At 34.4% G+C, this 25,177-nt stretch overlaps 1 protein-coding gene across 2 annotated transcripts in view; it reads left to right on the forward strand.

Annotated features, from left to right (window-relative positions):
- LOC113078788 (contactin-4-like) overlaps positions 1–25,177 on the forward strand; it is a 61,761-nt gene that overhangs the window by 28,534 nt on the left and 8,050 nt on the right. For both annotated transcript variants that reach the window (XM_026251085.1, XM_026251086.1), the window contains exons 6-12: positions 3,248–3,451; positions 3,551–3,653; positions 3,804–3,988; positions 7,395–7,534; positions 14,172–14,301; positions 16,041–16,191; positions 24,110–24,237. In XM_026251085.1, the coding sequence (XP_026106870.1) occupies positions 3,248–3,451; positions 3,551–3,653; positions 3,804–3,988; positions 7,395–7,534; positions 14,172–14,301; positions 16,041–16,191; positions 24,110–24,237 (1,041 nt within the window). The remainder of the gene's footprint in view (positions 1–3,247; positions 3,452–3,550; positions 3,654–3,803; positions 3,989–7,394; positions 7,535–14,171; positions 14,302–16,040; positions 16,192–24,109; positions 24,238–25,177) is intronic.

Consider the following 25,177-nt stretch of genomic DNA (forward strand, 5'->3'; position numbering starts at 1 on the left):
TAGGATTTCCATTTTAGCGGGGCTCAGCCTCCAATAAGGGTATGATTAAAAAAATATGATTTGACCATTAGGGTAGGGTTGTATACTACTAACCTTATTGCAATCCACTATTCCATTGTATTACCTGTATTTCATATATGGGAGTAGGAGTACTGACTGAGCCATATACAAAAAAATGTTTTTTTAAATGTAGATGTGACCACTGACCAGTCACTACAAAATAGGGAATGTAGATTTTATTTAATTTTTTTATAATGAAGACTTCCTGATTCATTATTAGGACATTCATGTTTATCCTTTGACAAAACCACTTTTTCTTATGATATGTATGTGGACATTGGCAGACGATTAAATCAACATAAGGGGTTAAATGAATGCAATGAATCTTGGGAACACAGTGGTATTGTGTGTGTGAGGCTGTCTACGTTCTATTCTCACCTTACTGAACTTTTTTTTTCAACAATATGGTTGGTTATACATCAAGTCACACCCTGAAAATTTAATTTCAAATAATTTAACTAACCAGCTAAAATTCATTAAGAATAACGACAAAACATGTATTAATGTAATTGTCTATTGGCGATATGATTAATCTGTTCTATATTTATTTATATTTATTAAAAATAACAACATGAATTATCAGTTTGCCAATTCTATAAATCAACTACTTAAAAAAAAAAACATAAATCCTTTTACTCTTACTCTAGCATATGTATCATGATACACTAATGATTCATTATCACTTAATACAAACAAAATAACTCCACATGATGTTTCTCTGTCTGTGCCATTTAGTGCTTTCAGACAATGTGTGTCTTTATTCATTTCCGTGCATGGCTGCTTAATGTAATGCCGAAATACACAATAATATGTTTTAAATCTTAAAAAGTAAATTAAAATAAATCATGATTGTTTTCTAAAGTATGTTTTCATGGGTATTAATTGCTTCATTTTTGTTGGATGAAAAAACAGCTATCACACTGTGATAAGGGCTGAAGGTGAACGCAGTGAAGACTTAAAATATTGATATTGGATGAGAAACCGAACCGTATATTGGTCCAGTAACATTATGCAAACTGCAATTACAAGAACTGCACTGATGCAGATGTAATATCATAGCAATCTATCAATAAATGCACACACAGACCCTGTGCTCTCTGATGTTCACAGAAGCTGAAGCTCCCCTAAAAAGGGCCTAGTGACGCCCCTAGTCTAAACTTCATTCTTTCTTGAATGACCGTTAAACTGCAACAGGCAACCCGTTTTCATCGTCTGTGTGCTACTGTTATACAGTTTTCATTCAGTTGTCTAATTATTTTCACACAATAAATAATTTCAAAACAAATAAATATGTCCATTCATTTATTTATTTAGCAAGTAGCCATGTAATAGCAGGATAATGAACATCCAGCCAGTAATTATTGCTAAATCTTATATAACCTTTCATGGTTATATAAGGTCTGGTGATAATAACTGCCTGACTGTACATTACCCTTCATGTCTATGATATGATGGATGAATTGCATTCCATAGTCTTTATTAGAGTGGCAAAGTAAAAATTAAGATCAATTACAATTCAGTATGTTTATTAATAATCTTATTCCTAAACTTAATGTTGCGCCTTATGAGAGTCTCATTCAAAGTTATCATATGTGCAGATGATACCTGTTCAGAGAGATTTTGCTCTAGGCAGTTTCTGCTGTTTGTTCCTATTAACCGCCTCTCAACCAGCAATTATGGTTCACTGTAATTAGCTTAAAGCATAAAGGCTTTTCAACCTCACTGCCCATATAACAGCATAAATACATATTACCTCCTTTTTGCACTGTTGTTAGTTCCCTTAAGTGGATTACTACAGAGCACAAGTTAAATGTTATGTGAACCAAACTTTTTGTATTTGCTCTTTGCTGTTAATTCAGTGAGTGGCCACACTTAATAAACCCTGAATAGACTGATTACTAGACCTTTTTTTGTCATCACTTAGATTGTTGACACTTTCAGAACAGAACATGTTGAACTAGGAAAAAACAGGGCATTTTTAAAAAGGGCCACAGGAAAGGTTATTACATTGATGTGCATTGTGATTTTTTTTCCCCCATACTAAGTCAATGGGGACCAGCAGTTCCTTTAAGTATAAAAGTGGTTTATTCTCAGCTGCTCTGTCATTTCTCATCAGTAAGCGTTGCCTGAGATGAGTAGTATAGCACAGCTGTGCTACATTAGTGTTGTTCTCGTCTGTCCCCTGCAGTCTTGATTACTGTTTTTAGTGTTGGGCTGACAAACACATCAGACCTTATTGCTTTAATGGAGCCAAACCTTTTAAAACTTACCGAAGGCTAAAATCACTTGTTTTTTCTGAATCAATCAGAAGAAAAAGAAGAAGAAAAAACAGGACTTATACCTGGATTCTATAAAGATCAGTTACTTTTTTACTTAAGCACTCAAGTTTTATTTTTCCTGTCTCTTTATTGGTTTAAAGATGCTCACACCTCATAACATAGACAGCCAGTGTTTTCCTGAGTTTCTTGTGTAAATGAATTACAAAGGTAGATTTGAGTTAAAAGACCATGCCATAACATGTATTATAATATATTAATACAGTTCTGATAAAAGTTAACTTTTGATTAACTGGATGGATGGATGAGTGGATGGATTGACGGACTGATTGACAGATGATGGATGAAAAATGGAAGGATAGATCTGAGTTAAAAGACCATGCAAGAACATGAAAAACTGTAATATATTATTACAGTTATGATAAAAGGTTAACTTTTGATTAACTGGATGGATGGATGGATGGATGGATGGATGGAAAATTAGGGTGGCTATGCGTTCCATTTTTACTGGACACATCCTGGCCAGGATCCATATATGTAAGATGGATGAAAGATCCAATGGATGGGTAGATGTAAATTGGAAGGTTAGATTGATGGATGGATGGATGGATGGATAGGGGGATGGACAGATACAACTTTTTGTTTGAATAATGTACTTCTAAGTATTGAACTTAACATTAACTACTGAGATTAATTAATCATTTAAAAGTTAATGTTAACTAAAGTAGTTAACAAGTATTAATAAATGAAACCTTATTGTAAAGAGTTACCAATTTTTCACGTACAATGAAAGCCATGCTTAAGATTGTGTGATTGTTTATTCAAATCTGAAATGGAATAGTATTATTTTCACTTCAAAGTGCACTTCAAAGTGCAGTAGAGGCAAGTCTCATCTCTCGACTTTCCTGCAGAGTTGACCTTTTCCTGGATCTTCAATGAATACCCCTCATTCGTGAAGCAAGACACGCGGCGCTTCGTGTCACAGAAAACAGGCAACCTGTACATCGCTAAAGTAGAGCCGTCAGACGTGGGAAACTACACCTGTGTCGTGACTAACACTGTGACCCAAAGCAGGGTTCAGGGACCTCCCACGCCACTTGTACTCCGCAGTGATGGTGATGGTCTTACCATATGTATTCAGCTCATAAAAATGACTCATATGTTGTTTTTAAACATGTTTTAATAGGAAATAATCACCCTTTTTTGTGTTAAAGGCATTATGGGAGAATATGAGCCAAAAATTGAGATCCAGTTTCCAGAAGTTTTGGCTGTTGCCAAAGGGTTGACAGTCAAACTGGAGTGCTTTGCTTTGGGAAAGTAAATATTAAAGTTAATATTTTCTGTAATAGTCTGCTTACACAATATACTAAAAGCAGCTCACTGATATAGAAACTGGGTTTCTTTTGCAGTTATTATTTAAAGAGAAATATAGCTCATTAAACAATCAACTTTACCTTTTGCTTACAGTCCAGTACCTGCTATCACTTGGAGAAGACCAGATGGAGTTCCTTTTCCCAGAAAAGTGGATGTAAACAAATCCAGTGGTGTGTTGGAGATCCCTTATTTCCAACAGGAAGACGCAGGGCCATTCGAATGCATGGCTGAGAACTCCAGAGGCAAAAACACAGTGAAGGGGCGACTCTCCTTCTATGGTAGGGCAGAAATGTGAAATAAATGTACTTTTCTTTTGAAGGAACAGTTTAGCCAGTTTGAAAATCTTCAAAACCTGAATGTTTTAAATTAGTTTTATTTTGTGTGCTTTGTATGAAAGCTTATTTCTGCCACAGATAAAAAAAAACAACACTTAACAACAAAAAAAACTTTTTTTTCCCTCACATTTTAGCTTTTTCAGAATCAGAATTGTGATTTTTTTTAAATTGCAAAACAAAAATTTGAAGTGCAAGACTCAGAATTGCAAGATGAGAATTTATTTTTTGCAATTCTGAGAAGGAAAGTTAATGAAATGTTTTTATATATATTTTATTACGTGGCGGACAAAAAGTTAACTCAGAATTGTTTGGGGGGAAAAAAAGTCAGAATTGTGAGACAAAAATGACATTTTTTATCCCATGTTTTTGTAAGTTTTACAAACGTAAAAAAATATTACAAATAAGAAAATAAATAAAAACATGAATACATAAAAATGCCACAAACACAAAATAATTACTATGTGTGTGTATATATATATATATATATATATATATATATATATATATATATATATATATATATATATATAGTAATTATTTTGTGTTTGTGGCATTTTTATGTATTTTTATGTATATATATATATATTAGGGGTGTAACGATACACCAATGGCACGGTTCGGTTCGGTTTACGATTTTGGAGCCACGGTTCGGTCCGGTTCGGTTCGGTTTGCTGTGGTGGCAGGGTTCATGTTCTTTAGCATTGCTGGTAAAAGGACAATAGATTCACTTAACTTAATTATAGCAACAAAATAACTTGTCTTTTTCTTTATTAACTTTGGCTTCACATTTTTAGTGCAGTCAGCATACCTGAGTAAACAAAATTTAAATAAATACTTCCAATGTAGACTAGTCAGAATAAAACATTTATCTCTGTAGTGCAGTCAGCTTATCCGAGTAAACTAAAATAATTAAATATATTATAAATAAAATGTATATCTTTCACCATTGATATGGAGACATTTGATATGACAAACATTACAAGGTGCAGGAGTGCCTGGCTCCACTGGAACTAACTTTCCAAACAGTTCAGAGATTGGTGCCTGTTTTGCTGGAGGATCATCACTGCTGGATGCCACATCTAACTGCTCCTCTGAGACCAATTTTCACGTCAAAGTTCAGACGCGGGCCAGGCCTACCGCCTGTTTTATACTTCTCCTTACTTTTATATTTTAGACATCCATTAATAAGTGATAAAACAAAATTGCCGCGCTGGTGGAAACAACGCGAGACCGCGCTACTGCGACTGTGAAGAGCGACTCGACGGAGTTTAGTGTCCCGCAGCAGCAGCGCAGCTGAACAGTTCTGCGTTCAAATACACGCAATAGGCTCAAGCTTGCCGCAAAGCACCGGCAAAAATAATTACCATAAATGTGACTGGTAAATATTAGGGAGATATTTGAATTATTTACTAATAAACTAGTGTTTTCTAAGTCTGTGTTGCAAGGATGAAGTTGCCTGTCTCGCGATTTCCTCATTGGATGCGCCGAGATCTTCACAGATTATGATTACAATGAGTTTTTGTGTCAGATTTGTTTTATTTCGTTAAGTAGTCATTTACAGCTTTCTATAGATATATTTATTATGTCTGTGAGGCATGTTACGTTTTCACTGAATGTCGGCTCATTTTTGTATGAGTTATGAATAAAATCCGTCATTCTAAACAGCGGAAAACGGCTGCATATCTAGTGCCATGAAAACACCTATTACCTATGTAATTGTTTGAGCACGGTCCAAGTTAGCTTGTAGCTTCATTCTGAAGGCAGTGGGAAAAGTTTCCTGTTTTTGAGGCTTCTTACGTGTGTCGCTAATATTAATGTTGGGGTGATGTCTCCGATGCGCTTGCATATTAGACGTGTTTCCTGTCGTATAAGTAAGTTTTGAGAAACAGTTACGACAGATTGTGTGTGCTTTGTCTACGACACAAATTCCATTCCTGTACTCCACTGGAAAACCAAAATGTTCCCACACAAAAGACTTAAATGTGTCTGTGGGATCTGCAATCTCAGGCGGAGAAGCCATCCTGCGTATGCAGTAGTAACCGAGTGTGACGCTCACTCCCAAGTCACGTGACATGACATGCACTTGGAAAACATTAACTTTGGAATATAATATTTAGAACAGCGTTTAAAAAGCTCGTATTAGTTGTTACCAATGCAATTTACTAAAATGAATGGAAATAAAATTGAATAAATTAATAGATTAGTTAGTAAGAGATAAGTGACATTAACATCAACAATGGGCAGCAGGAGGCGTGAAAGTACCGCGGTACACCACGAGAGTTCCGCGATTCGTTTCGTGGGTGGTGTATCGCGATCTTTCGGTTCGATTTGTGATATCGTTACACCCCTAATATATATATATATATATATATATATATATATATATATATATATATATATATATATATATATATATATATATCTACACACACACACACACACACACACACACTGTATATTCAGTGATATAGAATGGTGAACACTTTTAGATTCTACACACTTTCCATAATCAGACACATACACAATCAATATGCTTTTAGGGATGCTTATATATTTGAGTTTATCACTGATCAATGCTGTATGTTTAATTTATATCCCCATCATGTTTTATAACCGGTGTGTCAGATTTTCATGAGTATCCCTGTATGTTGTAATTATTTGTCATTATAATTATTTAGCAGGTAAAGATCTATAACCTCCCATGGACTGTACTGTCCATCTATCACTGCTGCTGGAGCTATAGAATAATCAATGTGGGTCACTCTTGTTTATAACATAATGGCCGAAGTCAAAACTTGGAGCTCCAGCAGTGTGACTGATACATATAAAGCATGCTATTTTGTCCACGTTTGCACTATATGATGTGATTTATTGTCCTTTCTCTCTCATTTTAAAAGACAAGTTAAGCCTTGGCAAGTCACACTGAATAAGTCACATTGAGTAATTTGTGCATGTTTGGGAAGGGTGTGTGATGTTCCTCAAAGCAGTATTCAAATGAAAGCAATATACCAAATACAGGATAAAGATCCATCAAATCTGACCCTCATTTAACAAAAGCCATGTGCTCAGTGTGACTGCGGTTTACTAAATGTCTTTGTAAATTATTCATACAGTATTGTGCGTCTTCTCTCATTCTAATGCCATGTTGATTGATGAATAACTGGATTTGTTCCTTAATTGGCTCATAAACTACTTGGTTGGTTTACTGATTCCTACTAGTGGCTAATCAATAACCAACTCTAAGTGTGTCTGGGATTGTGGGAGCTGATGAAAACTCATTTTTATCAGCAGCTCTTTATGAGGTTATGATATCTCGCTGTGTGTGATTGTGTTTATTGATGGATCTCAGCGCCCCCTCATCTGGTGGAGAAGCCTCAGGACGTACAGAAAGCCATTGATGAAGCTCTACTGTGGGAGTGTAAGGCGAGCGCCAAACCCAAACCTTCCTACAGGTGGCTGAAGAACGGAGAGCCGCTTGAGTCCTTTGAGGTGGGTGATACAGTTTGCTTTATCTTTAGTGCAGCTGAAGAGCAAGTTAGCAGATTCGGGAAGCTTTTAAGACAAGAAATCCCAACAGAACAGAATATATTTCTTAAAAAAATATATACTTAATTTCAGAATTTTTCTTCTCCCCGTTAAGTCTCATGCAAGGCATGCTGATAATTACAGTTTCAATTATTTCAACGTCACAAATAATTTTAGAGTTCTTGATTGGTTCACGTAATCGAAAGCAAATAAATCAAGTTAAGCAGACAAACACAATATTGTTTAGATCATAAATGATAAGTAAATCGGACAATCTGTGTTTTGTCCATTTATTTATTTATTTTGACCTAATTAGTAGGGTTGAGGGGAAAATCGATCTTGATATTTTCTGTGGCAATACTGTATCGATACACAGATGGCAAGTTTCGACTTTTGATTATAGCTACTATTTGGTAGAATCAGCAAAAAAATAAAAAAATAAAAATTTGGAAGCCGAAAAATATTTTAGCCGAAAGAGAAAAACGGCTAAAAATGTGAAGCGAAAATAGGCTACATAATAATAATCATAATAATAATCATAATAATCAGTAGCGCTACTGTAATGTAGCATGGTGTACAGCTGAACTGGGCAACGCTGGTAAAATGATGCTGTGCTCATATGCTCTGATAATAATAGCTTTGTAGGACAAAACATTATTTGGATAATTAGTCCAAAAAAAAAAACTATTGTTCATTCTTAGTTTGTTAACTAAAGTAGTTAAATAATGTACCATATTGTAAAGTTACCAATATTAATATAATATCTGTCCAGTTTTATTGTTACTTTCAGTAAAAGTTTGGTTATTTTATTGGCTTGTTTTTTGTTTTGTTTTTGTTTTTTTTCAGTATCATTAAAATTGAGTTACATTTAAAAAGGCTTACAAAATTACTTTAACATTTATTTAATAAAATAATAAATAATCATTACAAAGCATTTTTGTTTTTGGCCAAGCAATCCAGAATTTTTAGTTTCTGTTTTGGCCCAGAATTTTCATTTTGCATGCAACATATCTGACAGGTTTTCATGAAAGTGTTGGTCAGTTTGTCTGCTTGACAATCACATTTTGCACAGCAGCAATAAAACTGAAGAGAGGTAAACTAATGTTAAGAGATAAACTAGAATTGTAAATTTTTAGTTGTTGCCAAATTTTTTCTTTGATGACATAATTTGAAGTTGGAAAAAGGTAATAAATTGCAATATATAGCATAATATTGCAATATATTTAAAATCACAATAATATCGTATTATGACACAAAAGTATCGTGATAATATCGTACCATGAGGCCCCTGGTGATTCCCACCCCTAATAATTAGTATATTTTCTTTGGACACAAGCCAAAATGTTACACAATATAGGTCAATATAGAACTTAAAAAAGAAAAAAAAAACTTTTTACAACTTTATTTCACCATAAAAAAAGGCGAAGTACAATTTTCACTTTAGGTAACACTGAAAACAGTAATTCTATATTTAATTTAGTTTACTGTAAATAAAGACAGGCATATTTTGAAAGACCTTAATGTTTACTGTTATATATTTTCTGCTAAATACTACTATTGCAGACTTATTTAAAGTAAATAATAATAATATAACAATGATAACTTCATCAACCTGACTGTTGAGGTACCTTACGGCAACATCATATGTTTAGAACGATTCTAAATTCAAGGCGTGAATAAAAATAAAAAGTGACATTCTATTTCCTTTCTCAGGATTATGTTGTGATTCTGCATGTGTATTTCCAGAGCTCTGGTTGAGGTTTGTCTCAGAGCAGCTCTGTGCTGTGTTAGTGTCAGGGGCGGACTGGCCATCTGGAGGTTCTGGAGAAGTCCATCCGACAGCCGTTGGCCTGGCTGGTTCATCATCAAAGAAAAAGTGTCAGATTAAGTGACATTGACAGCCAGCAAAAGCGGTGCTAATGTAATCTATTTTTGCTTATGAGAAACCGAAACTGACGTGAAGGAGAGTGGGCTGATGGCAAGCAAAAGACATGAAGATAATGGCGGTTGGAAGAAGCTAAAAGGAAAAAATAAGCAAACAAATAGACCAGGTTACCTCTTACTATACAGAGCATGAAGCCTATAGCAATATAGTAAAATCCCAGGTCCGATTGTCCACTGCTATTTATCATTCCACATCATCTGGCATGAATATCCATTAATTCATAAAGAGACAGCAGTGATTCTACAAAGGGTTACATTTGAGAGCCATTGAGTTAGAAAATAGAGTAAATGAAGTAGCCTAAGGTGATTCGTCTGATTAACATGACACATACAGAGAAAGAGACAGAGAGACACATGAATACTCAAATAGAAGACTTCTGTTGTTTCAGGTTTCTAGATTCTAGGTTTATATTTGTCATTGTGTTTTGCATTCTGCTCTTTTTATGTAGATTTCAAGTATTTTAGTTAATAAAATTATATATTTATTTAAATCCTCTGTTTTAAAAAAAAAGGAAACCATCAATTTGTAATGGTTTTTACTGGTTGTAATGAAAATGATTGGAGTGAAGTATTGGTTTTAATGAAAACTGTAATGGCGCCTGTTGGGCTCTACTGGTAATTAGTCACCTTCCATTGGTGGCTTTTGTTAAAAGCCACTAAATCATAATATAATGTATAGTGTCCCAAAACTAACTACAGGAAACCATTATTTTAAATTTTTTAAGGGTTAAGTTGATGGTTTGTAATGGTATTTGTAAGGGAAATCATTCACATTTCTGTGATGGTTCTATTGTTTTTTGTCAGCAGAGTCAACATGGGTTTTGTGATGTTATTTGCCATAAATACAATAGTGTTAATTTGCTCAATAAAGTGAGATATTAGCGACTGTTTGTAGTTGTGGTGGGCCAATCTGGGAGAAAAGCCAGTGTTGTTTTTTACTCCCAGTCCGTCGCTGGTGTCATGTATAACAGCGCTTGTTTCATCACTCCGAGAGATAGTGAACACAATCTCAGCGTGTGAGGCTGCACTCTTAATGAGCTGAGGTGTTACCATTTTGTAAATGTCACCATTGGCTACCTCAGCATTCGATCAATCTCCAGACCAAAGGTCATCCATGTAGTCAGAGGACGAGAAGAAGAGTGTTGTTTGTTATTTGATGAAGCTCCATATATCATCACTGTTAGAGAGTAACCCTAAGCAGTAGAGCTTAGTAATTTAATAATAGTTTTCAGTATTTCTATTTTTCAAAATACAGTAATACGTTATTTTTCTCAGTGGTGTAGAATGACAGAATTATGTCACATTGTGTTCCACATAAGTGAGCTGCAGCAGAAATCAAATATGCCCTTCTAGGTTTAAATATCTGTCCCTAAAGCAGCACTGAGAAGCCTGATTCATTGTAGTAAAACAGTTTGTGAAAATGAAATGAAATCTGGTCAGAGAGGTGACCAAGAGGCCTACAGCAACTCTGAAGCAGCTGAAGGAATTTATGAAAAAAGATGGCCATTGTGTGCATGTGACAACAATATATTTTTATGTATTTATTTATTTTTGGTATGGGAGGGTTGCAAGAAAAAAAGCAACTCTTCAAGAAAGGCCATATGCATCACCAAAACACCTTGCTTTGCCAAAACACATTGAAGATTTTGAGGCAGATGAGACTAAAATTGAAAAAATTGTCAGGCAGAAATCGAATCCAGGTCACCATCCAAATAACAGCATTCCTCCAGTAAAGCATGGGGGTGGTAATGTACTGTTATGGGGTGTTTCTCTGCAGGAGGGACTGGAGTTCTTGTTAGGATAGAAGGAGAAAGATTTAGCAAATTCTATGCCGTTTTAGTATTAGCATTTTACTAGGAGTAAAATGTTATGTATACTGTATGTAAAATTAATTATTAATTGAACCCACATTTAAATCATTAACTGCTTTAGAATGCATGCAGTTAACAAAATCATTGAAAAAATTGCTCTTAGCCTACAGTATGAATAAAAACATAAAATTACATAAACAGTAAGTAACTGTACATGGCAAATTAAGGTATATCTGTATACAAAGCATACATTTATATTCAGATTTCAGAATGAGTACTTTGTCATTTGTTACACATATGTTGAGCGTTCGAGGTTTATAATATTAATCTGATGTTCACTACTGTAATGTATATGAACGTAGCCTAACTTTTTAATATGCAGGGCAAATTCGCCACATTAAGCAAATAACCGCTTTCATACACAGGACATTTCATTGTAAGAATGTAACAGGGATACTTCAGATATTAAAACGCTGACTTGTTAGGTAATGTTTTCGCATACAAATTTTATGATTTCAAATCAATTCAATATAATTTATGGGAAAACCAATATGGCAATGCGGTGGCTTCACTTTTATGACGTCATGAGTAATCCCGTTCTCTATTATAGATCAGGGGGGTTACCAGAATTGCCATTGAGTGAAATAACTTGTCTTAAAGGCACTTTAGTTGTTCTGGACATGAGGCCAAATAAACATTTCAGACAAAATATAGGCAGGTATTATATTTTCAAGTTTCGCTCCACCAACAAAATAGTTCAGTCACAATAGTGCAAAAGACAGAAGTGAAAGTGTATGTATCAAACTGACAAAGTGACACAAACAGTGAAATGTTCAGTACTACTATACGAAATATCATCAATGTCATTCTTATTCAATCACATGAGTACACTAACGGTTGTATACTCTATATTTATTTGATGTACTTTTAAATGATCTATTTAAAAGATTAAAGCTCTCCTACGTTTTGTTTAGATTTTCTTCCTGGTCCACACCAAATATTCATCTGCTTGTGTAAATGTTTACCTCAGCAACAATATCACACATGTCAAGCCAATACCCATAATGGCGGGGCAATCTTTGCGATGTCTATTCAGGTGGGCAACTTAATCAGTCTGGTGCAGCACAGCCCACTCAAACGGCGCTCTCCCGTCGAGAGGGAAAGTGCTGATTTCAGTAGAATGTCACCCCTAATTAATTACCCCCATAAAGCTGATGTATGCCACCATTTGTCTTTGCTGCTAGTGGCTGTCCTGATTTCTCTAGTGTACCCCAGTCAACACGGCACACATGAAGCGGTCTGGTAATGATATCAGTTAGACTGTGATGCTCCATGTCAGGGCGGGTCATGTGGCCAGAGGGTTACACCGTTTTCCTGCTGTATTGGAACAATGAAATTCAAGTGGCATAAAGCTAATGCCACCAGACTCTGAAGAGCCCGCATACAGAGAGCGGGTGCAGATATCTGACCCCTTTAAATCTCATGTTCATTCAACCTGAATGCACCATTCAAATTTTTCACACTCAAGTGAGTGCAATGGCAGCATAACAGGGGCTTTACGAGTAAGTATTTGGCCAGGATAAAAAAAAAGAATTATAGACCGCCCATCAGCAGCAATCCACTGCTACTGTGGGATTAGATTCATCCTCCGTTCTGCTCCCTTCACATCTGTCATTTTATTATTTTATAGCAGGCACTTTCCGTGAATATGGTAGGCCTAATACTTTAGCGGTGTCCCCTTGCTTTCACAAATCCCATGTTCTGTTTTTGTGATAGTTTTATCTCAAATAAAATATAACCTAACATTATCTAACAGGTAGCACTGAGAAGTATGCATATTTTTTGTAAATCACTTTGTATGGATGGTTCATTTCCATTTGAGTGAGTTATCACTCTTGCCAGAAATCATGCAATTCATCATAGTTTTGTTGTTGTTATTGTTTTTTTTTTTATGTTTTAGTTTTGTGGAATTTAATAAGTTAACGAAGCAAATCTTAAGATACCATTGCTGTCAGATTTTATTGTTCATTTAATTATTGAAACAACCTTGAAAAATGGTTTTTGAGATTTCTGTATTTGCCATTAGCAATAAATGTAAATTCTATGTCATTTTAACACATGAAATGTGTGTGACAACTGTTCATGATGATGATGACATAATATAATTAATATAAAGCTGCGCTCAAGGGCACATATAAAGCAAAAGTAACTTTGAATGTGTCTGGAAAAAATATCATGGAGACATTTTTATAATTTAGTCAGTGTCTGCTGTAAAGATACTGACTCGCCATCTCCACATGGACGTGCCTTTAGAGCAATGCTTTCATACGGATTACATAATCTGAGAGTATTTGTTTTTGATTTGAATTGGTTTTGAATTGATTTCTCATATATGTGAGACAAGAAGCCTGTCAACTGAGATTCATTCCTCTATGTGAAGCGCTCTAGTTCACGGAGACTGAGACGGCAGAAAGTGCACTCCATTTGTTTTCTTTTTGTGATAGCTAAGCCTAATCCTCTTTTTTATCAGCTAGAGTTTAATTGACATATAAGAGGGCACCCCTTCTTTTTTCATTGACTCTTTGTTGAAAAAGACCAGAAAAAAGTCTTATTCATCGAAAGTTTCAGTAGCTTTCTTATTTCCACTGATCAAAGCTATCAAAACAGTATGAGTATGATTTTGCTATTTTTTGGACAAGTTGCATATTTAATGCTTAAATATGTGTAACCCTTACGCAAGGACAGAAAAGAGGAATACATTACATTACATGGATTTGACATGGTTTTCTATGGAGAATGTGTTTAATATGTAAAATAAAACTGTGGGATTGTTGTTATGTTTCCAGGACAGAATCCAGGTGGTAAACGGGGCGTTATCCTTCAGCAGTCTGACCCTGTCAGATACTGGGATGTACCAGTGTATCGCTGAGAACCGGCATGGTCGAGTGTTTGCCAACGCTGAACTCAGAGTCATTGGTAAGGAATCCTTCAATTCACAGTTACTAAAGATTAGGTTAGGGTTAGGGTGCAGTTAAAAGATGCAGTTCATGTTTACAAATTTGTCTAAGATATGAATTCTGTTGTGTTTTGGTGCAGCAGTGCTATTTAGCAGCACTTAGCTTTTGTTTTCCTCATAAGCTCATTCTAATCACATTGTCAGCAAACGCTAGCACTCATCAGTCTTACTATACCCCTTTACGCTGCATTTAAAAACAGTTGACCTGCTATTATAAGGAGGAGAATAACTTTCGACGGGATCAGTGATCAAACCCATCTCGCGCTGAAGATTAAAGGAGTTGACGTTCAAGGCCATTTTATCATGCGACAGATGAGAAAAGTGCTCTGTTCCCCAGTCCTGTCATTTGTCAGCACAATGGGTGCTTTGATGCTGTCAGCGCTGAGTGCAGATGGATGCCAAACAGGCAGGGAAGTCTAGTATGCTGAAATTGCTGCCTGGGGGAGATGTGAGGTAGACAGTCTTCGCACTTTAGAGCCTTTAGATTTGTGCTGGCTGGCTTGACTCGGTTTGACTTAGTTTTGTGCGGGGGATAGCATGAGCTCTTGAGTGTGCTCTTAAGTGAGGATATCGCATTAAAAACATCCTCCTCGCATGCCTCTGGAAAACGACACAGTGACGAGATTTAGCGAAGAGGGGACCAGATAAATATGTAGCAGGTTGACAGGTTGTGTGGAAGAAAATGGATTTAACACTGATTGTTCAGTCTTATCCATTAATTTATTAAATTTTATTTCATATGATAATATTTGATTTTTTTTTAACTTTCAGCATCTTGGGGTCTTTTTTATCGCTCAAAAGTGACAGTAAAGACATAAATTGTTACAAAACAATTCTATTTAAATTTTTTATGAATAAAAGAATCCTGAAAGTATATTTTATCACAGTTTCCACAATATATATATATATATATATATATATATATATATATATATATATATATATATATATATATATATATATATATATATTAATAATAATAATCAGCCCAACTATTCTCAACATTGCTAATAATAAGAAATGTTTCAAATGATCGTATTAGAATGATTTCTGGAGGATCATGTGACACTGAAGACTGGAGTAATGATGCTGAAAATTCAACTTTGCATCACAGGAATAAACTACATTTTAAAATATATTCAAATAGAAAACATAATCTCATAAAATAAACATAGTCTCACAATATTAATGTTTTAATTGTATTTTTGATCAAATGCATGCAGCCTAGGTGAGCATACTTTTTCTAAAACATTATCCAATTAACAATTTTTTGGAATGGTATTGTATTTGAAAAATGCAGTTACTTGAATAAACCTCTTCAAAGAAGAACGTTTTACTTTTTTGAATTAAAATGTTATATTATTTGGGGCATGAAAGCTTTCAAATGTCAAATGTCAATGTGAATGCAAATGTCCTTATGTTAGAAGGACAGAGTTTTTGATGAGTAAATCTTATTAAATTATTAGCTGTAATCTTTTATTTATGTTTTATTGTTTCCATTTACATTTGTATTTATTACACATATTATATTATATTTAAAATGTCCTTTTTCTTCAAAACAATTGACACTTTTTGATACACTGCTATCTAAAGCAATGACATTTGTTTGTGTTTTAAGGACTTCTCAGATACTTTTAAGAGTCAGTCGGTCTATTCTTCTGTCAGTTTTGTAAGATGCTTGTTTTTCTCTTCACATCAGCAGTGGCACCTGATTTCTCCAACAGTGTGCTAAAGGCACAGACACTGGCTCGGCAGGGTGGTGATGTTTTGATTGAGTGCAGGCCCCGCATGTCCCCGCGCGGGATGATCTCCTGGAGGAAGGGCAAAGAAGCCCTGCGAGAGAGCCACAGGTATTTTTACCAACCCATTTCCCTTTGTCTGCCAAGAACCTGTTTGTTATACAGACAGAGCAATATGGTTCAGGTCAGGCAGAGGGTTTTTACTGATCAAAGCCCTGATTATTCACATCAAAACGTCAACAACAACAGCCGCTGCATTTGCATTTACTTGATCTAGAAAAATAAAAACTCTTCCAGGTCACAGAATAGCATCAGCAGCACTTGAACAATCAGCCAATCACTGATTACTGAATCTGTAGTTCCATAAACGATTTTTATTTTGTAATAATGTAAAATCTAGCATTGTAAAAGTTTTTCTTTTGTTGACTAGCACATTCATTTTCATATTTATGTATACAGTACATTTAGGTGGTTGGTTTAAATGTGTTTGATACAAAATGATCAAATCACAAATAGATTAATGTATTTTACAGAAAATAAGTATATAAGCATTCAAATTTATTTATTTATTTTAAAATATTCTGTCCACTACTGTGTTTAGGCTCATAATATAAATCAGTCATCCAAGATGTTCATGTCTTTCTGTCTTCAGTCAAAAAGAAATGTAGGTATTTGAAGAAAACACTTCATGATTTTTTTCCATATAATGGACTTTAATGGTGGCCAATGGGCTGAAGGTCAATATTGCGGTTTCAGTGCAGCTTTAAAGGGCTCTACATGATCCCAGCTGTGGAATAAGGGTCTTATCTAGCGTCATTTTTTTTAAATAAATACAATTATATGCTTTTTACCACAAATGCACATCTTGGACGTGCTTGTTGAAAAGCTGAGGGATGAAGTAGGTCGAAGTAATCTAATTAGTGATCGACCGATATTGGTTTTTTATAACCGATACCGATACCGATTATTTGTATGTTTATGTACCCGATAACCGATATGCAGAACCGATATTTATTTACTGTTATACTTCTGTTTCTGACAATTATTACAACACAAATGAGCTGAAAAAAACATTTTATTTATAACAATCACTCCCCCCTTGCATACAAAAAAAAAAAACATTATATTTATACACAAATAAATAGAGGGGTCTGAGTCCAAAAAATTTAAGCACACTGTTACTAAGTGTCTTTGTCTTAAAATAAAAGCTTTGATGAGGTAAAAAAATAAAAACAGGTAAAAAAATAAAGCACAAAAATGATTCTAACATATTGGTGGGGGCGGGAGGGCTATTTAGGAGTGCATAGCTATTTACTCCCAGTTAAGCAGAACTAGGTTTTAGTGTAGAAAACAGAGTCTTTCAGCATTCTGCCCTGTAAGCCTGCTTCCTTCAAAAATGTCATGCAGTGGCCGTGCTTGATGCTTCCTGATCATCAACCCAGTCAGGTGCTGAGAAATATGAACGAACTTTTTTTCCCGAGACTATATAAAGTTAAACAGCACTTGTCAGTTGGCATTTTATGATCTAGATTCAATCTAACGTTAGATCATGAAATGCCAACTGACAAAGTGCTGTTTGACTATAATTTAATCAACCGCGATCGCGCATGGAGATAATAAATAATTAATTTCCACAAAGCGGTATATGTAGCCTAAATGTGTATTAGCGAAATAATTGTTATGTAGTAAATGATAATATAATCTAGGGTGTTTAAACAAGATAATCTTGTCAAAAGTTTCATTCAGTGGCATTGCTTGAGGCTTCCTGATCATCAACCCAGTCAGGTGCTGAGCAATATGAACGAACTTTTTTCCCGAGACTATATAAAGTTAAACAGCACTTGTCAGTTGGCATTTTATGATCTAAATTTAATCTAACGTTAAATCATGAAATGCCAACTGACAAAGTGCTGTTTGACTATAACTTAATCAACCGCGATCGCGCATGGACATAATAAATAATTAATTTCCACAAAGCGGTAGGCTATATTTATATGTGTATTAGCGAAATAATTGTTATGTAGTAAATGATAATATAATCTAGGGTGTTTAAACAAGATAATCTTGTCAAAAGTTTCATTCAGTCGCCGTGCTTAAGCCTCCAGATCATCCGTCAGTTGCTAAGCAATATGAACAAACTTTCTCTTCTAGACTAATGGTGAGCAAATACAACAGATAGAGAATTAAATTCAACGCTTTTATTTTCAACATGCACTCATTCATGTCTGTTTTATTTAATTCATGTAAAGATACGTCTTTATTGGGGCAGGACATGATGAATTACACTACGTGACTCAATGAGTTCGTCTCAATTGTTTAGAAACAAGCTGCATAAATTAACTATATTAGGAATTTATGTCTCAGATCTCATTTGTGCATGTCTGTTATGTTAAATAAAGTTGATTAATTAAAGCAAACCAAGTAGAACATATATTTACCTGTGCACTGAGTTGTTGTTGACTGATCTCCTCAGACACCCGGGCTGCAATGGCGGAAATCTCAAAACGGCCACAAGATGGCGCCGCAAATCGGCGAATCCGATATTACAAAACCGATACCCGATTATGGAAAAATGCTTAAATATCGGGAAAAATATCGGTAAACAGATACATCGGTCGATCACTAAATCTAATCCTTTAAGTCATTATCCTATAATAAATTTAATAAAATAACAGAAATAATGTTGATCTCTCACTACAAAGATCATAATTTTAGAACGGACATTATTCGTTTATAATACTCAATTTTACTTTTAAGGTTGCATGTTGAAATATTCTTAAAATTGTCTTAAAATTCTGAATAACAATTATTATTTAAAATGTAGAAACTGCATCTTTATTTTAAATATTCTTAGAAATATTTTCGTCAGTCATGTATGTATGAATTTATATATACTGTATAAACAAAAGACTAGAATTAGATAGATTTTTTTAAAGAAATGAACACTGTTATCTAGCAATGATGAAATAATATACATGAAATAAAATACATGTTTCAAATAAACATTGTTCTTTTAAACTTTCTGTTCATCAAAGAATCAAAAGACAGTAACTGTTATGGTGCTAACAATTCTGCTTTGCCATTACAGGAATAAATTACATTTTATACAACAGTATATTCAAATAGAAAATAGTTAATTTCAATTCTAAGAATATTTTTATTTTACATTATTGCAGTTATTTACTGTACTTATAATCAAATAAATGAAGCATTGGTGATCATAAGAAACTTCTTTAAAAAACAACAAAACAATCTTACAACCCCAAACTTTTGATTGATATTATATTAAGCAGACCATCATATATAGTTCTGGATATACCATCTGAATGATTAAAATGGCTTAAAGGTCACCTCCCCTGACATGGACAGCATCCATCGGAGAATTAAGTATGACTGAGTACAGAATAAGAAAGAAAATTAACATCAAAGAAATCCAGTCACATTAGATTTAAGGATTATGCATAAAAATGCATTCAGATTGACTATAATTAATATTTGCATATAGAATTTCTATCTTGTCTAAATTCAGCAAGCATCTAAGTGATTCAAAATCAGGTCTGTTTGTAAGCCTGAACCCGAAGACAGCTCTTAACCAGCCTCCAGACCAAGGACTCATGTTTGAATAGGTTTTTATAGTGCATATAAGGCAGTGCATCACACATTTCTCATTAGCTTACACTTTAGATAAATCCATGGAGGAATTAAGCAGAATGGCACTGTGCCTCTAAGGAGAGAGTACCACTGAACTCTCCAGTCTGAAGCTGCTGTAAGAAAATCATTAGTAGCCATCACTGTCTATCAACCTTGTGCTAACATCCACCCACAACCTAGAGCTGGAGGTTTGGAGAGGGAGAGGGTCTCTCATTAAACACTGCTGCACTACTGGGAATGTGTTTATGAGAGCCAGAGAAGAAGAAAACCAAAGAACAGCTTTTCAGACTTCTATAATGATCATGTGGGAAGGGAAAAAGGTTGCTTTCACTTCTTTATGTCCAATTTTGCATTAACAATGTAGTGCTTGTTGGAAATGTGCTGACTGTACTATGCGAATAAAGTTTCCAGCTTTTCCATGTTTGTGCACAAATAAGTAAAAGTTGCACAGATGTATTCATGCATAATTATACAGCTGACAGATTTTGTAAAATGTGTTCAAGACATAGTGAAGTTGCTGGTAACGTATTACAATAGAGACAATCAACAACAATTATTACCGCATTTTATAAATGTTCATTCATAATATATAACAAGAAAAGGTATTATTTATTGTTATTTCATGTAAGCTATCGCATATTGCAAATGGTGATAGAATTTATACCGTATTTTCCGGACTATAAGTCGCACTTTTTTTCATAGTTTTGGCTGGTCCTGCGACTTATTTTTTTAGGTGCGACTTATTTATCAAAATTAATTTGACATGAACCAAGAGAAATGAACCGAGAGAAATGAACCAAGAGAAAACATTACCGTCTCCAGCCGAGAGAGGGCGCTCTATGCTGCTCAGTGCTTCTGTAGCATACACTGAAGACATAGAGCGCCCTCTCGCGGCTGTAGACGGTAATGTTTTCTCTTGGTGCTTGGGTCTAAATAAATGCGACTTATAGTCCAGTGCGACTTATATATGTTTTTTTCCTCATCATGACGACTTATACTCAAGTGCGACTTATAGTCAGAAAAATACGGTAGAAGCTTAACCCTTTCGAGTCGATTAACGCATATATGCGTTTTGAGTCATTTTCACCTGATAACCCCGAAAAGAACTTAAATTACACTCTCAGTTTTAATCGTACAGATAAGAGCAATACATCAATCGAATCTGTAAAGGGTCTAGTTTTTTTTGGATACAGACATAATAACAAAAAACCTTTGTGCACTTATAAAATAAAGATAACAAACAAGGTGCGCTGTCTACAGTCTTTGTCTCCGCTGATCGTCATGTACAAACATTTCATTAAAATGAACTGTAACTCCGTGAATACTCAACGAAGAGACATGAGAGAGATATCTATAGAAAGCCTGGAATGTCTACTTTTAAACTAAACAAGTGCTGCCGAAAACAAATATTCTGAGATAAAGTAATCCATATGAAAACAACGCGATGTCTATTTTTCATATCTCCGCTCATTATATTTAATGTGACCACGCCCCCGCGCTTAACGCGCTATTCAGATTCAAACTGAAGCGCGCGCTTGAATACGCCCACACAGAAGAAAAAGCAGCCAGACTATTCTTCAAGTTTTTATTTTATTTTACTGTTTGCTTCGCGATGAGAGGACTAAGACATAATTCACCCCAAAAAGATGTGATGTGGTTGAGGATTTGAGAAATGGATTTCCTCAGAAAAAAGAATGAAGCACTTTATTCAGCAGAGATCATAAACATGAGTAAGTCTCTTTTTATTTATTTGTACTAGTGTTCACATAACGTGTAAACATTTTACTAGTTAGACTTTTTCCAAATACTTTTTCCAAACTATAATTCCTGACTAAATGTATAATCAAGTGAAACATTATGAAGTTTCAATAACAATATACAATACTATACCATTCAAAAGCTTGATGTAAATAATATAAATGTGACAAATAGAGATAACTCTAACAAATGTAAAAACAATGCAGTTCTTTCGATTTATTCCCCCTAAAAAAACCTGAAAAATATTATCAGCTCTTTTCAACATTAATAATAATAATAATAATAATGATGATGATAATAAATGGGGTTTATTTGGTAGAAAATAAGATTGTTAAAAGGATTTCTGAAGGATTGTGTGACTAGAGAAAGGATGCCAAAAAATTTGAAAGCCAGCTTTGATTGTTCCTAATAAACTGTTTAACTGCTCCCCCAAGTGGATATTAAATTATGTTGTGGGATAATTAAATATATTCTTAATAAACTACAAACATAAAATTATATACTTTTATTTTGTTCTCACATTCTTTCTTGTAAGTCCTCCCTCACAGTGGCACAGTTGAATGAGAGGCTCATTATGCAGCTCATTATGCAGGCCTTTGTCTTCTCAGGTGTAAATCACAATGATATTCATGATAGTTGACGCCTACTCGCATATGACTTTTACCAACAAAAAGTGTTTTAGAAAATTTAAATCAATATATTGTTTTCTGTGAGTGAGTAAACAAGATGATTTTCACATCATTCAGAAAGAAAAATTCTAGGCTACAAGCTCCAGTTCTCAACTTTTCCGGCAACCAATTTTATGTATGTGTTTTATTCCCTTATTCAAGTGATTTAACATTTTTAGTTTTTCACTAACCATGCATAACATTTGTTTTCTCAAAAATACAATCATGTACATGCATGGGTTTCACATATTATTATAGCCCAGTTTGTGCTGATTACAGTGATATTAGACTTTACCCATTTAGATATTTATAAGAAACTGAAAAAAGCACAAATGTCAGGGCATGACAAAACTTCTCAAGGCCCCAAAAATACCCTTAGACTCCAGAGGGTTAATGTAATGTTTTACAAAAATAGCTTGACCAGCTCAGTTTTCCTCCCTGTGTGAAGTATTTGCTTTAAATGTTGGGCATAACATTCAATATATTTTTTTTTTTCCAGAAGAGTTTGAATGTAAATCTCCTAGAAAAAAAAAAAATAAAAAAAAAATATATATATATATATATATAAAGTATTGGTAAATGTATGCTAACAGAAGTAAACGAAAATCCACCAAACTCAACTCAACGCACTAGGCAAAGTGAGTTATACTGAATGTGTTCTCTTTGACTTTTTCCCCACTCACTATCATCCACCCGATGGAAGTGTAGTTTTGGCCTCTACTATCATCCCCTCATTTCATAAAATCCCACTTACTAAATTCTTGCAAACATTGGCATATCTATAAAAAAGGGCTGTTTGCCTTGGTGGTGGGAGCAGATCTTTTTCTCTTCTCAGTTCTGTGATGAAGACCACTGCATACTGAAAGGTCACGGTGTAAATGAAGCACATCCTGCGCACTGCTCTTCAACGTTTTTCATTGCTGGGACCCCTGCACTACAATTAATAAAAGCAGCATGCGACTAATTTCCTCTTTTTCTTCTGCTCTTGTAGTGGAACATGAAAATGTAGTTTTTTGTTTAAGCTTAAAATGTAATTTCAGACACAAAACGCTGGTTAAGTGATTTTAAACCATCTGTATTGCTTAAAACAGCATGTGTAATTGAAAATTGTTTCTTAAGTCTATAAAAAGTGCAACTTTAAAAGTGTAAAACATTAACCTTGAATTGTTGCTTCACCTAATTTACCCCATGCCATCAAAATCTCTCTCCAAAATCTCAAAGCAGGTATTATCTTTCTACTTCTCCCTCAAACTCTAAGTTTTATTATTCTTTTATGGTTCTTTCTGTCATTTTGGAGCTTGACAGTTCCAGTTCCCGTTTATTTTACAAGACAAAGAAAATCAGCTTTTGTGTTTCACAGAATAAAGAAAGCCTTACGGGTTTAGAAGACAAGAAGGTTATTAAATAATGACAGAACATTTTATTTTCAGATGAACTGTTGAAAACCAGAAACCATGGCCAAAATGTTGTTGTTTTGTGATGTGGAAAGTCTTCCTAGTAATAGTTGCAGAAGACTACTACGTTTTAAAAAAAGGATAAAAAGAAAAAAGAAACTTTAAATAGAGAGTTTATATCATCTATTGAAAGTGAATATATAAGAGCTGGTTTAACAGCAAGGAAAAGTTCAAAGAAGGGTTTCATTTCTGTGTGTTTGGCTTTTAAATGTTTTATTTTCACATGTATATAAAAGACACCAAATATGCAATAATCTGAAATACAATAATGAAAAACAGTGTTTAACTGTAGATTATGTTATCATATAAAAATGTGATCTGATTTTGTTCTTTATAATTGCTTATTGATGTCTTATTATTTTAGTCCCTTTGCCTATCGATCTCTGTGTCCAGACTGAGGTTCATTGATCTTCAGTGTAATGTAATAACTCGTTTTCAAGCTTGTTTATCTGGATGAATGGTGTTGCAAGGCTTTCATCATTTCACTTTGTTGTCTAGAGTCTCCGTTCTGGATAATGGCAGTCTCCGGATATCCAATGTCTCCAAACTAGACGCAGGTCTTTACACCTGTGTCGCCAGAAACCAGTTCGGAGTGGCCAGCAGTGCAGGCACACTAGTGGTGAAAGGTATGCTGGGACATTTTTGTATTTAGTACATGAATTATACTCTTGGACACTTCTGTACATGCATGCATGTAACATGATGATGACAATATGTTTTCATTTATAATCACTAAATGCGTTAAATATATTAATAACATTAGATTTGTAAAGAAAATTCTACTTCTGTCTAGTCGATGATAAATAAAATTAATCAAAAGTGATAGTAAAGACATTTATAATGTTACAAAACAGAATTGATAAGAATATGAAATGTTACATTCTAATGATTTTGAAGCATAATGTGACACTAAAGACTGTAATGATACTGAAAATTCAGCTTTACATCACAGGAATGAATTTCATTTTTGATATGTATTCAAATAGAAAAGTTGTTTAAAGAAAATTTCTCAATATTCCTGTCTTTACTGTGTTTTTAATCAGTGAAATTCAGCCTTGGTGAGACTAAAAGAAATAGTACAGATCACAAATGTTTTAAAAATGTGTCCTGTATGTAACATAATGTGTTGCAAAACAATATTTTGTATGATATAAATAACTATTTACTATCAACCTACAGTCTTTGCCAGTGTAAGAGTAAAGCACAAGCTCCTTATCTCCACACTCTCTAGAATAACTGTGCTTGTGGTTCATGGAGAATTGATTTATTTCCTAAGCATTAGCGATGCATGATATGTGTGGAAATAACCATGCTGTGTTTCATCAGGGCTTAAATTAATCTAAAACAACCTTTTTTGCAACTCTGTGAATTCTTCACCTGTTTGACAAGGCGACATGGACAATACCAGCGCTCTGTTACAACAGATGGTCCTTAGATAGTTCGGTGGTCCTTGTTTTTAAAACTGGTTTCTATAGAAACTCTCTGGTTTCTTCTCCTGTTCTCATTTTCACATGAAAGCCTGGATCCTGAGTACATGTTCATTTGACATGTTCATTTGCAAACTGT

The sequence above is a fragment of the Carassius auratus genome, unplaced genomic scaffold (assembly GCF_003368295.1).
Source record: "Carassius auratus strain Wakin unplaced genomic scaffold, ASM336829v1 scaf_tig00026569, whole genome shotgun sequence".
In the NCBI taxonomy this organism is placed as follows: Eukaryota; Metazoa; Chordata; class Actinopteri; order Cypriniformes; family Cyprinidae; genus Carassius; species Carassius auratus.